Raw genomic sequence first — 12885 nt, 5'->3', positions numbered from 1 at the left:
CTTGCTGTAAATCTGTATCTGATGTTTATATTTTTAACCTGTGAAACATGTAAAGACTCTTTGGGTGATGTGAACTATAAATACACTAAAACTTCTGCAATATGTGGCTGGATTACCAGACAGGAACTAACCCAGAGCAACATAAGCCCCAGGTCCGCTGTACTTCAGGTTTGTGGTAAGTTGAATAACATTATATGAGGAAACCAAAAGAAAAAAAAAATTACTGACCTAATTGGAGCCTTTATGGCTGGTCTTACTTTATTACCAGAACTTGAACCTTCATCTTGAAGAGAAACCCAATTTCAGATCATTTGATTTTAGGCTTAAACAGTTTATAATCCTAAATGAATGTGCTTAATCAAGTTACCACACAACAACCTGGCCGTGACACAGAATGTGAAGAAGAAAGGAATACAGTAAACATACCAAAGTATTCTTAAGCTCCCTTTCAGATTCCCATATTGGTGTGTTTTATCTCATTTCCCTCTGTCATACACTGGTTACATGTAAAACCGACAGTCTGCTTGCCCAAACTTGTATACTTTTATTGCTGAAAACCTACCAAGCCGGCCAGTCTCAGTCTCAGTTATGCTGAGTCCACAAGAGCCAAATGTTCATGTAAACAGCGCTGGCTCCCACCTTTTGATGGGAGTGCCACTTCCTGCTGTAAAACCTAGTGGCTGCAAGCTTAGGAACAAACACACATTCTCAGTGTCCTTTGAGAGCTTTTATTGGCGGTTGAATAGGTGATGTCTGAGGCCTAAAAAGGAGATACAGTCAGTATAGAAACTTTACTTTGGCGTATTTTTACTACTAAAAGTACACCAAAGTCAGCTTAATTTTTTTCTTTTTTTGCACCAGATCATCCACATCTCCACCAACTTCAAGCGTCTTCCATGTCGAAACTGAAAAACAGGAAACAGATCAGTCTTAATAAATAATTCAAAACTTTCCTCATTACTAAATCATTGTCCTGCTGTCATATGGAACTGCAGCTACGCTCGGCTCTCAGGCTGTTTTTGGAGAGGAGTGTCGTAATGAGTCTCATTCATGGGTGTTTTTATGTGATCTTCCAGAGGTTCATAAGGGTGTGGTGGGTGACCTGAGGACAGAGCGCTCATTTTCCTTACCATCACTGGCCAAAGCATCCCTCGACGCAAGGGCCATCACGTGGCGAGCAGATTTCAGTTGAACACATGAAGTAGATCTGAGAAGGAGGCAAAAGCAGAGCGAGATTTGATGCAGTGTCCAATCTCGAGTGTGTGCAGCGTACTGTGACAAACAGCTGCTGCCAGTTGAGATTTGGCCAGAATTTGCAGTTTACAAAATGCCTGGCCTCTTCACATCTCCTCGTAGTGAATGGTGACTCAACAGATTTAGATATACAGCTCTCACTGGTTTAGTTTCCCATGAACTTAAAACAAACAAAAAAAACAACAAAAAAACTTGTGTGTAACACTTGTGTGTTACAGAATGGCCATGAACCTTTACAAATTCATATGTATCTTTAACAAAATTAAGAGAGTCTGAATAAAAAGGTCCATCGCCAACTTTAATCTTTCTTACCATGCCTTGCTGCAATGCATAAAACCTATACGTGAAACATGCTGAAAGCAATAGTGAGATATTTTGGAAAATATGCCTATTCGTGCTCTTGCCAACAGTTAAATAAGAAGCTTGATATTACTCCCACATCGGTCTCATTAAATATGAAGCTAGTGCCAGCGGCCAAATAGCTTAGCATATATAACATGTTTATTGGTGAGTTTTTGAGGTGCTGGCAGGCAGATTTTACACCCAGCTGTATCATTATGTTTCCAATCTTTATGCTACGCTAAGCAAACTGTACGGATAAATGATGCAAAATTTCCACTTTTTCCTTTAAATCTCTTTAATGTCCTGACACAACACTAAGAAGAAAATTAGTACCACTGCAAGATGTCTAAAATAAATCATGAAAAGAGCACAATTAATGCAGTTAAGATGTCTAATATTCTTCCCCAATATTTGTAGAGCTCAAGGGTTACGGCTTATGCTTACCTCCTCATTGGGGTCCTTGAACTCACCATCAGGAAGGAACTGGAAGGTACTGATGGTAAAACGGCGGGTCTGAGCCTGAGGAGAGGTCGACTGGGGATCAACCAGCACAGCCTGCTGTGGTGCTGGGTCCAAGGGGTTGGGACATCTACGGAGTAACATAAAATTAGTCAGCCGTTTAGAAAACATGACAAAAGGTATCAAAATGTACTCTCAGTAAAAAAAAAAAACAAAAAAAAAAAACAACCTTCAAAACGTCTTATTAATGTACAGTGAGTCTTTGTTTTTATTGTTAGATGTTCTCTTCAAACAGATGATGTTTTAAAGCATACCCGTTGTAAAGCAGTAGCCACACAGCTGTTCCAGAGCGGGGGTAGGCCACGCAGAAGTGCACCAGCAGCACTAAACTGGGATCTGGGCTGTTGAGCAGCCGCACTTCCAGGTAGAGGGGTTTCCCCAGCAGCATCTGCAGGGGCTGGTGATACTGAGGGTAGTAGCTGCTGTACTGGGCATCTGGGATGAGAAAAGCAGAGAAGAAGGTCATTTCAAATGACTGAAAGCTAAGCAGGAGTTTGTCTACAGCTGATCAACATATGTCTGAAGCATTCAAACAATGTTGAAATACTGCATATCATTAGATTTATTATTTGATTGTTACTAATTTCCATTGTTCTTGGTCGACGTACACTCGTTTCCAGGGATGCGACAGTGCAAAATTATAATTTGTTAATTATGTAAAGCAGTTGTTAGTATTGAAATGAAGAGAATCTACCTTTGGCAATCCTGAGCTGGACTCCAAACACCCCCTGGGTCTGAACTGCAGGTCCCAAGGAGGGTGTTTTAACCATGTAGCTCACACTCAAAACAGTGCTTGGCAGATACCTACACTCTACCAACAACCTGAAAATGAAACAGGACACACAGTGTTTGCCATCTACACAGTATGCTCTAATTGTTATTTCTTCGTTGGCATTTCTGCTATGATCTGATGAGTGACACACGGACACGAATGCAGGGAGTGCAAAGAGGGACGACTTGCAATGAATGTCCCCCAGCTGGTACACATCTTAGACCATTGTATGACCCATCAAGTGTATATTCTTTTTGCAAAAATAGTCAATACCAAAAAGGCTGTAAAGACACATGTATGTGATGTCATTCAATGGGCTACACCATTAACAAGCCTCCTCCATATGTGGCTCACCAGCTGTTGTGATGTAAACATGGTGGGTTGTGGTTTTTTTTGGCAACTTCATAGGGGAGGAAGAAGACATAGAGTATATTTACAACAACAACGTATAAAGTGAAATGTTGAAGGCATCTTTTATTGTGATGAACCTGTAGAGAATTATAACCCAAATCCACAGCTCTCCTCCGCTTTAAAGCAAGTTTTATAGCAAGAAGCTCATTGTTTAATTGTTCAGCTCGCAACTTCACTATTCTGGTTCACTCTCGCCACTCTTACAGCATTATTTTGGGCTGCAGCAGTCTGCCATTTTCAGTTTAAAAAAATAACAAACTTAAATAACCACCATCGCTACCTGCTCACCACCAACATAGTGGAGCATTCATCAGCCAAGAGCCAAACATTTTCCACAGGAGTTGGTAGAGATCAAAAACAGAGCTAAAAGAGAGTGATTATTGAACTTAAATTTGCCAGGTGGCCACAAACACGACTAAAAATACAAAAACACAACATATTCACTGTATCAGCTACCCCCATGTTTCAAAAAAAAAAAAAAAAAAAAAAAAGCTATTGCAGATGTAACTAACCTAACTTTATAGTTTAAAAATAGCTAATTACCTAAAATCACATTATTTTGTGTTTAGCCAAAATGAATCTCTTAAGTTTGTCTGATAAAATAATAAAAAGAAGCAAGCTCTGACCGGACAGGAGAATCTCTTGTTATGGTGCCATAGTTGAGGCTGATTGCCTGAACCTTGTTTGTGACCTCCACCATGTAGATCACCGTTTTCCCCACCATCTGTCAGGACAGAATCAAACATTTAGTATACAGACACTTCCAAATGATCCAAGAACTGTGGGTGCTGCAGTTTTGCTGCACAGGGAACAAAACTTGAAGAAGCAGTTCATTGCTTTTTTTGGTCTTATTATGGGATTTGTTAACAACAGGAAAAATATAAAATATCAAGAGACAAGTTCTTTAACTCAGCACTTCATTAACTGAAGCTGGCAGCCCAAATGTGCAGTTCTTACTCAGGGTCTTAACCAAATTTTCAATATTTTGGGAAATGTTTTTAATTATTGAAGCTTACTACTCTGCGTGTCCCACACCCGTCCATTGGGATCTTGAACAAGGCGTAGTCAGAAGTCACTCTCTCAGGTTTGCAGGTGGAGTCACCACCAGCCACAAGCAGGGCAGGGGAAAGAGGGGGCTCCGTGAGGGAGGCAGGCACAGAGAAGACAAAGTGGCGGTCAATAGTGCACTCTGGAGGATGACACACACATGCACAATTATGTGAAGGTCGTATAAACAAAAGGTCAGACATCTCAGGAGGCTATTGATAATGAGACCCAAGGTATCTTATACCCTTTTCACATTCTGTGTCACTGCCAGCTTGAATCATGCTATGCAGGCCCTGAATATGCCTCCTCACACATCCAGCAGCTGCAGCGCTTACATTTCCGTACCCAAAACAGCTCAACTGAGCTCAGCTAAGTGGCGTGAAAATGCCAGTGGGGGACACAAACTGCAGCTCACCATCCATGGGGTAGTAGCAGGCAGGGGGTTGCTTGCTGAAGCAGCAGCCCATAGAGAGGCACTGTGGCTGGGATACAGAGACGGGTCCGCAGGGGAGACGCTGTTCACGGGGAAGGTTGCACTCTGAGGGACAGCACGACAAATGTCAGCCGCACAGTTAAAATAACTCTGAATGGAGCGGAGAAAACACCCTTTGGCAAACTGAATAGCCTTTCAGAGTTGGAAATATAAAATCCATCTACCTTGTCCAGACCCTGGGACGAGAACTGGACAGAAAAACTGAGCTTCCCGTCTCCCATTTACTGTCATGTAGACAACAGTCATGATGTACACTTTACCCTTTTGGAGAAAAAATGTTTATACAACAGTTAATGTGTAAAGCAAATGGTCAATTATAGAAAAGGTCATGTGCTCAGTGTGAAATCTGAATCAATACTTGCCTGCACACTCATGTGGCAGCGTGAGTGTAACTGGAGATTCAAACGGATTTTGCCATCTCGGCCTTTTCTTGCAGAATACCCACAGTCCTCTGGGGCGTCCTGGAGGTTCATCTGGTTCCCTCTGATGTCTGAAAAAGTACATGAGGAAACATTGAATAAGTTATTTTCGTGCAGGCTTTAAATGGCACAATTATAGTTCCCAACATGCCAAGGCACAGAGTTTAAGTGCTGCCTATTCAAGACAAAAACCAAGCCTACCTTTTCCTCACCCCCATTCAACCGCACACTAGAGCAGTTCCCCCCGAAAACATGTTAAAATTCAACAACTGATGGCAACCATATGCACCTGGTGCATGTACACTGACATACACAAGCACACACACCTTTAAGAACAATTTCAGAGAGGGGACCAGAGGGGAGCTCCACAGTCATCTGATGGGAGGAGCAGAAGACTTTAGGTTTTGGGACAGCAGGTGGGCTGATCTTGTCCTTGGTGATGGGTGGGGGAGGTGACACCGATGGGGTAAACGGTGCAGGAGTTTCAGGGATAGGTTGATATGGGCACTGTAGGTCCAAAGTCCTATACTGCGCCACAGAAAGGTCCCAAAACCTCAGAGGTAAAGAAATGGTCGTGGGAGTCTAAAGAGAGAGGGAGAGATCAATAAAGTCCGTATGAACCACCACGCATGGTTCCAACTGCTGTATTTAAAAATAGAGTTTGAAGTTGAGTTCAGCTCACTCACACACACACACACACACACATACACACACTCACACTTACCAGTTGGGTTGCACAGAACATAAAACTCTACCAAGTATAGATGCATGCTGAGCAAATGCTGCACACACTCCATATGGTGTTAATCGTAAAAAATGAGTTGCTGACTGGTAAAAGCTGCTCGCCTGTGTTCCAAAAACAAGCAATACTGCTGTCACAAATTGCCGGAGTGACAACCCAAATGGTACAAACCGCAAGTGTCAGCTATCCAAGATAATTTTGTGGTGTCACTTTACTGGACTGCATGAACACATTTTTATTTATTTACACGTTATACCGAGTTAAGTCAATGCTTGTATGTTGCATTATCACCATCAGGGGAGTTAAGAGTCAAAATGTTGTGACAATGTGTACGTTTTTATATGAAACAAACCAATATTTCCGATACACACTTAAATGCCAAAGTTTCAGTCTTCAGACCGTAATTGCAGGACCAAACATCATTTGTAAAGTGAGTGCAAGTGAAGGATAGTGTGTGGGATTCTTTCTCTTTCCATGTCAAGAGTGTTGGACTAGTTGTCCACGAAACTGCGAGCACCGTGAAAATGTTTTTCGTTACCCTTACATCCTGACTTAAAAAGCTGTCAGCTGACATTTCATGTGGACTTTAAATTTAAAGATGATTTTATAAATGACTGTTCCAACAAGTCAACCTGTCATCAGATAATTAAACTCGATAAAAGAAACACAAACGTAAAATTTCTTTAAAAACAGAGACATAATTAAAGTAAAAGCTGTTACATAAAGATGACATATTTGCTGGCACTGAGGAGGCATTATGGAGGATCTCACCGGTAGCTTGCTGTGGCAGGCAGGCAGAGGAGAGTGAAGGATTACCCCAGAGTCCTCAGCCATCTGTAGCATGTACCCACAGAGTGGAGACACACTGGAGAGGGACAGCCATGTCTTCATTTGGTCTGTTAGAAAAAAAAAAAAAAAAAAAAAAGATTGTTAGACCTTTGACATCTGTAACAAAATTAATATTTTAGAGGTAAAAGCTGACAAAGGCAGACTGACTGGGCATCTATGAGCAAGCCATCAAACTGTGGATTCATTATAGGTGTCCATCTGGGAATATCTTGTATAGAGATAAATGCACTACTACTCTTAAGATGCTTGGATAAAATAAAAATGAATCAATATAGTCATCAAGAGAACTTTTAGGTTCTGAGATTGGTAAAAGGAGTCCACTATGGAAACACACACAATAATTTGCTACCTCTCCGAACAAGAATAAAAACATATAAAATATGTGAGGACGTCACATTTATTCTCACAGTGTTTATTCCTGGGCAATGTTTTCTATATAAGATAAATAAAGACAAATCCTTTCTCTGTGATACTGTGCTTTAGAAAATGACAGAGCTAAATGCTAGCGACAGAGCCATGACTACTACTGTTGACGGTCTGTCAGACAGATCGATATTCCATCCAGAGGAACATGCAGTTAGATTAGCTGAAAATTATTTACATAAGAGCTTTCCATGGAGAAAGGTCATTGGAGACCGATATTTAGCAATAAAACAAACAAAAAATAACAATGTAAGGATTCACAAATATCTCTTTTCAATTGTAAAAAGCCAAACTTTTCACTGACATGAAGAGCTCTTATGCTTGCAGCTACACTCACCTCTGACCTGGATGGAGTCCGGGTGAGCAGAAGGCAGGAAAACAACCATCCTCCCCTTTGGACACCGGAGGTGAGGCATCTGTGGAGTGGGCCCAGTTGGGGAAGATTCTGTAGAACTTGCTGTTGTAGGAGCTGTAGTTGCAGTAGTGGGGATGATGGTGGCAGCAGCTGTGGTGAAAACATCTTTGGGGGTAACTGGTAGTTGAGTCTGGGGATACTGGGGCACAGGAGGGTAAGCTGGATGGTAGTGGGACGGGTAAAGAGGATGGTAATAGGGAATATAGGGATAAGGGTAGTAGCCACAAATGATGTGAGTAGAGTGAAGACAGGTGACTTGTGGACTCTCAGCAGTTGGCGGAGGCGAGGGTGGCAAGGAATAAATGGGTGTTTGTGGGTAAAACTGGCCAAAGGGATAGCTGGGAATGTCAGGCTGTTTGGGAACCATTGTGCTGGTCGTAGTTGTGGTGGTAGGAGGCAAAGGAGGGGCAGGTGTAGCAATAGTGGGATGCAAAGTGGAGGCAGGTTCCACCTCAAGATCGGGATTCAGGTAGGGAAATTTTCCATAATGATAGTAAGAGCTATAGGAACCAGGTGGATAAAATGGGATGATGTAATACTGTGGGCCCACAGGTTGCTCTGGTGGAGAGGGAGGAAGAGACGGTATGCTGGGAGGAAGGGGAGGAGGTTCTTGGGTAACTGGTACTGCAGTGGGTACATGATAGTAAGGCATCTGAAGATAATACTGTGGGTAGTGAAGACTCGCTGGAGGTTTGGGTGGCTGGGTAGCTGGATGAGCAGTAGTAGTTTTTCTAGCTGCAGTGGTTGGAGCTGGTGTCACTGCAGGGTAGTAGAAAGGCACATAGTCGTAATACACACCAGGTGGATATTGAGAAGAACCAACCAGTAATCTGGAAAATTGATCAGGAGGACTACCCTGCACTTGGTTAGGGGTTGGGGAGGATGGAGCTTGTACCACCATAGGAGACTGGTAAGGAATTGAAGGATATTTTGGGGGATCTCCAGGATAGTAGGGCACCTTGCCAGGTCCCATGGGGTAGAGCAGCTGCTGCTGCTGCTGCTGCTGCTGGGGCTGTTCCCCAGGAGGACTGCCAGGAGTGGGTCGAGCAGGGTGGGCAGGTTGTGGGCTAGGAGGGTAAACCTGGGGAAGCTGGGGGTACTGGAGTCCAGGATAGTGGTAATCAGGGTATTCAGGAAATTGGACAATCTGCTCCTGGGTTGGAGGTTGAGGGGGAGGAGGAAGAGGAGGAGGGGGTGGAGGAGGAGGAGGAGGAGTGAAGGTGGGTACAGGGCTAACGTAATCTGGGACATATGGAAACTGGGTGTCACCAGGAGATGGGTGAGGAGAAGAGGGAGGAGGGGGTGGGGCAAAGGGAAACTGGGGAGTGACAGGACAGGAGAGGATGTATTCCTGATCATCTATTATAAGCTGGAGATGAAGGCCATCCTGAAAAAAAAAACAAACATAAAAACATCACTTGTGCAAACCAGCAGCTTGCAACAAAACTCCATTCAAGTTAGATAACTTACTCCAATGATGATACAAGGAGCACTGTAGGAGATGAAGAAGGTAAGCTTCCCAGAATTGGAGGAGACATGGTGGGCACACTCTTCAGAGACAAACGGACCCCAATTTCCATTCACTGCAAAGCAAATTGTGTTTGTCAATAAAAGGTTCAGTACTATAGTCACCACTAAGGTATTTTTAGGGAATTTGGGGATTTTAATAACAGTAGGGGAGTTTTCAGTCATTAGTTAAAACCCTGCACATTTCTAGACTGCCTGCAGCATTTTTCAGACTCAATTTATTTCCTTATTACTTTATTTACTTACTAAATAATTAACTTAATGAAGAATAGGTACATCTCCCCCAGATTTTTATTCCTGTTAGTGTGGAAACTTTTATTGACCTTTATTGACCTAAAACATTAATACTAAATCTCCATAATTTAAACTGAGGTAAAAACTGAACAGCAGCACTCAGTACAGGGTTAGAATTACGTTTTCCATATCAACAGTTTCCTCATTATTTTCAGATAATTCTTTCAACTATTTATCCAATTCAACATCAAATTCAAATGAGCTGGCCTACTCTACAGTTGCTCACATACAACCTGGCAAAAGCAGAAGTGCTCCTGGTAATGAATCACAGCTCAAAAGTATTAAGCAGAATGCTCAAAGTAAAAACATCACCAATAAAGTTGATGAAATCAAAAACAAATATCAATTTCAGAAACAACAATTAATTTCTACAGAAAAGCCAACGTACCCTTGAATCCCAGCACTAATATATTCTGCTCCTGTCCGTCTAGCTGCACCGCCATGCCATAGTGGGAGCAAAAGACTGAGGGTGCAGGAGTGGCCAACTCCATCGGACAAGAGAGCTTCAGTGGGCTGCCCCACCACAACATGGGCAGCACATAACTGCCATTCTGACAGAGAGATAAACATGGGGGTTATTTACTCAGAACACAGGAACAACTACAAGTGGAAATCAAATGCATGTGCTGCTGGTACCTCCTGTGTAATGTAACATGCATCATATGGCACCATCATCTCAAGATCGCTCCATGACGTTCTCACTGAGTAACCACAGTATGGTGGCAACTGGAACAAAGAGATGGGAGAGGCTCCCTCTGTAAAGGCAAAACGTTCAACAGATGATTTTACTGCTCAAACAACTGGATGATAAATTGCCTGGTCGAGCCACGGAAAATCAACCACTTTTGTAACTCATTACTGGCTTAATCAATTATCAGGCTTAAATGTCAAATATTCACTGGCTTATATTTACGAGCTTCTAAAATGTGAGGGTTTGGTGGTTGATGGTTGCAAATATTGATTGATATTTCTAATTGCTCGCTGACATTTCACAGCATAACAGAGTAATCAATTCACTGTACGAAAAAAAAAAAGCTGATGTTTGGAAAATGAAAAGAAGAGTTACCGGCATCTCCAGCTGATTTTTAAGAAAGGTCTCAAGTACAATACTGGTTTCCACTACAAACCTGGAGTTTTATGAAAAATTGAAATGACCTGTAGAACCTTATGTTGCTGCTGGACTCATTATGCCCCAGCATAAAGGGGCAAAACAAGTTCATGCATCACAGTCACTCTCATCACAATGTGAAATGAGTTTCTACAGTGAAATAATGTGCCATTTTTTCTGTCACGAGATGTCCATGTGCATGTCCTCACCTGTTAAAACTACACTTACACTGCGCCAGCGCTGCCATCATAAGAAGCATCACATATCTTACCTCTGTCCACAAACAGGTTTGTGAATCCTTCTCCAGAGGCGGTAAAGGTCATGACATTATCATCACACCGGACCAAAGGCCTCATAGCCAGCCACTCTGAGAAATGTGGACTGGAGGCAAATGAGGGGGCCAAAACCTTCCCCTGGCCTCCATCAGAACCTAAAGGACATAAAACAGATAAATAATAAATAAAGAAGGCATTAGGTTGGTTCAACCTCTGCTGCTCCATGTCAGGGCACATTTTTTAACCGAGTACTCCATCGATGAAGCACTGCACGCTTATCAGGCTTCACGCAACACCGTCTGGAGCTACAAAACACTTCAAACAAATTTTCAGTAATGATCCTCAACACCTGTAAACACACTCAGATGTGGTGTTCCTCTTTAAGTATGGCTTTAACCTGTAAAATCGGCTTGGTATCCATCCTCAGAGTCTGAAGCCGAGTAACGTCTGCTGATGTGCTGCGTGCCGACATGACCAACGGTCCAAAACAGGCCGTGAAGCGCAAAGTTGCTGTCAGTTGCACCAAGTTTCCGCACAGCGTGATATGGGAAGTGCTCTCCATGAGGAACAGCAGATTCAGGCCGAAGCTCACTGACACCCGACACATTGGATTTACGCACATCTGGGTCCCAGCTACCGTGTTCAACCAAGCGGCTACGTCCCAGCTCGACGTCGTTGTTCTGTTTAATCCTTTCCCACCTGGTTGCGTTTGACTCTTGCACTTTGTAAGCAGTTACACCGTCGTCCCGCTTTCCTAAACTCACCGAGTAACACATCTGAAACGTGTAAAAATAAACTGTTACCATAAATGAAAACAAAGTTTTTTCTCTTCTCTGTTTGCAAAACATCGCCGGACTGTGGATGCAGTTTGCTCACATGCGCACAGAGGCGTCACCTGAACATGAGGACGATCAATTAAGAGTCATCAAGAATTGACCAATTAAAAGGCCACAAGTGGGAAGGCTGAATTCAACTTAAAATTTAAAAAACAAACAAGCAAAAAAACTTATCTCAAATATTTTAGTAAATCTTCTGATTAATAATATACAAATTTATTATTAGATTTATACAAATTTCTACTGTCATTTAAATACCTGTGCTTACGATGTTTGTCTCTACACAAACAGAGCTACATATCATTATAAAATGACGGTAGTTTAGATTCCCTAAATCTCACAATGCTTAGTCCCAGAGAGTGAGATCAATATTTCATATTTCCTGGAAAATAGTTTTGAGACTTAGTGTGAGGAAATAATTTTTGATTTTTGAAAAATACTTTTAGTCTGTTGCTAATTGCCAGATGTGTTAAGTTAATTAGGCTTGTTTTCATCTTCATCTCTCTCATATGCTAGAAAATCTTGTTGGACCCATGCCTATGTTTTTTATAAAGTTAGTATTAACTCCATAACCTATTACTGTACAGTAATATATCAGTACATCTGTGTTCTGTAATTCTGCACTGCAGCTGGTCTCATTAACATATCATATCACATAATCTGATGACATAAACAATAGTGGTATGTAAGATGGTGAGAAGAGGTAAGAAGACTCCTGCTCCTCAGCATCGTGTGAAAGAGTGGTTTCATGCAAGGTGGAAGAATTTGTTTTGTAATAATGTCTAAATCAGGGGTTCCCAACCTTTTTAACTTTACATCATAAAAAAATATACAAAGTGTATCTATGAGTCCCTCATCATCACAGATGTTTGCCAGTTGTGACTTGCAACCATTTCAGTCAAAGAGTGAATCATTTCAACTGGTCCTGATGAAATAAAATTATTTTTCTGCTTTCTTCTCCTGTTAAACATCTTGCAATCCCTTACATTCGTCATACAACAACGTTGTGGTTTGGGTGAAGAAGAAATTGGTTAAAAGTGGCCGTTACACTCCAACATTTTGTATGTGCTACAGTGGAGGAAAGAGAAGTGAAGGGATATTTTTGCAGGTATGAGTCATGAGGTGTTGGTCAAATGTGACTGTGGAGTTTCTTAGCTGT

The 12885-nt window shown here is 42.0% G+C and overlaps 1 protein-coding gene across 1 annotated transcript; it reads right to left on the bottom strand.

Moving 5' to 3' along the window:
• Positions 1–712: 712 nt before the first annotated feature.
• Positions 713–11802, bottom strand: LOC124071494. Its single transcript, XM_046412062.1, has 18 exons — positions 11288–11802; positions 10887–11045; positions 10144–10262; positions 9896–10058; positions 9157–9269; positions 7609–9073; positions 6771–6895; positions 5584–5839; positions 5201–5328; positions 5003–5099; positions 4761–4883; positions 4315–4487; positions 3925–4022; positions 2810–2937; positions 2370–2550; positions 2041–2185; positions 1131–1207; positions 713–905 (listed from the first exon to the last, which is right to left on the bottom strand). Exons 1-17 carry the CDS (start codon positions 11736–11738, stop codon positions 1133–1135), a joined length of 3999 nt encoding a protein of 1332 aa, XP_046268018.1. The 5' UTR covers positions 11739–11802; the 3' UTR covers positions 713–905; positions 1131–1132.
• Between the last annotated feature and the right edge of the window lie 1083 nt (positions 11803–12885).

Source organism: Scatophagus argus, chromosome 2 (assembly GCF_020382885.2).
Source record: "Scatophagus argus isolate fScaArg1 chromosome 2, fScaArg1.pri, whole genome shotgun sequence".
Lineage (NCBI taxonomy): Eukaryota > Metazoa > Chordata > Actinopteri > Scatophagidae > Scatophagus > Scatophagus argus.
The sequence above is the reverse complement of the archived record's forward strand: the minus strand, read 5'-3'. Positions and strand labels throughout refer to the sequence as shown.

Coding starts and splice junctions, on each gene's coding strand:
- LOC124071494 (XM_046412062.1), bottom strand. CDS start 11,738: ATGTTTTGCAAACAGAGAAGAGAAAAAACTTTGTTTTCATTTATGGTA. Junction 9,270..9,895: donor ATTAGTGCTGGGATTCAAGG/GTACGTTGGCTT, acceptor TTTGCTTTGCAG/TGAATGGAAATTGGGGTCCG. Junction 9,074..9,156: donor CTCCTTGTATCATCATTGGA/GTAAGTTATCTA, acceptor TTTTTTTTTCAG/GATGGCCTTCATCTCCAGCT.